Source organism: Sinocyclocheilus anshuiensis, unplaced genomic scaffold (genome assembly GCF_001515605.1).
Source record: "Sinocyclocheilus anshuiensis isolate Anshui unplaced genomic scaffold, SAMN03320099.WGS_v1.1 scaffold928, whole genome shotgun sequence".
In the NCBI taxonomy this organism is placed as follows: Eukaryota; Metazoa; Chordata; class Actinopteri; order Cypriniformes; family Cyprinidae; genus Sinocyclocheilus; species Sinocyclocheilus anshuiensis.
The window spans coordinates 743,812-744,689 of record NW_015552531.1 but is presented as its reverse complement, the minus strand read 5'-3'; the positions used below and the strand labels follow the sequence as shown (position 1 = coordinate 744,689).

Genomic DNA, 878 nt, shown 5'->3' with positions numbered 1-878 from the left:
CACACACACACACACACACACACACACACACACACACACACACGCAATGTATGAGAATGGACTAGAGCTCCCTCTAGAGTTTCTGTGCATTAAGTTCCCCTTTTCTATTTTTAGGAGATAAAGAAAGACTCGAAAAAAGAGGTGAAGAAGGAGTCCAGTTTGGCCGGATCCAAATCAGACCTGTCCAATGGCAGTGCCAGCCCAAAATCAGAACCCAGCCTCAGATCCACCAAGAAAGGTAGTGTATCTGATCTATTCCAGATCCGAAAAGTAGTCCAGTGCTTATTCAGCACAATACACCCACACAAACATCCCCTCCTGTCTCACAGGAGAGGATTTGGGGGGGATTTGGGGATTTGGGGGGCGGTTAAAGTTTCCGTCAATCGAAGATTCAATTAAACAAAGGTCTGGCTCAGGTTTGCTTCTGGCAGATGAAAAGAGTGACAGTTAAATAAAAAAATACTCTTGCAAAGACACTCAAGCCGGGTCGGAATATGTGTATCAGACCTGTGTGTGTGTGTGTGTGTGTGTCTGTGTGTGTGTGTGTGTGTGTGTGTGTGTGTGAGATTGGGCCTTTGAGAGTAAGTACAGTATTACTCTCCTCCCACCAGAAACCATTTACTCCACTGGTCTACTACCACTTCCTGTGTGCGTGTGTGTGAGAGAAGGGTCTGGCTGCAGCTTGGCGCTTGCATTCTCAGACGTGCATTCTCAGGCTTGCACTCTCAGACACTTGCACTTCCGCTAGCGACGTCACTTGCAGGCTTTATTATTTTTTATTTTGTTCTATTTATTGATTACTTTTTGTTTGAATCTCTCAACATTTTACAACAGTATAGCCAGGTGGTGAAGACAAGAAAAAAAGAAACTAAATTACA

General features: G+C 44.4%; 1 protein-coding gene across 2 annotated transcripts in view; it reads left to right on the top strand.

The window, feature by feature from the left end:
- sh3kbp1 (SH3-domain kinase binding protein 1) overlaps positions 1-878 on the top strand; it is a 59,595-nt gene that overhangs the window by 38,659 nt on the left and 20,058 nt on the right. For both annotated transcript variants that reach the window (XM_016453904.1, XM_016453903.1), the window contains exon 3: positions 115-238. In XM_016453904.1, coding sequence (XP_016309390.1) covers positions 115-238 — 124 coding nt within the window. The remainder of the gene's footprint in view (positions 1-114; positions 239-878) is intronic.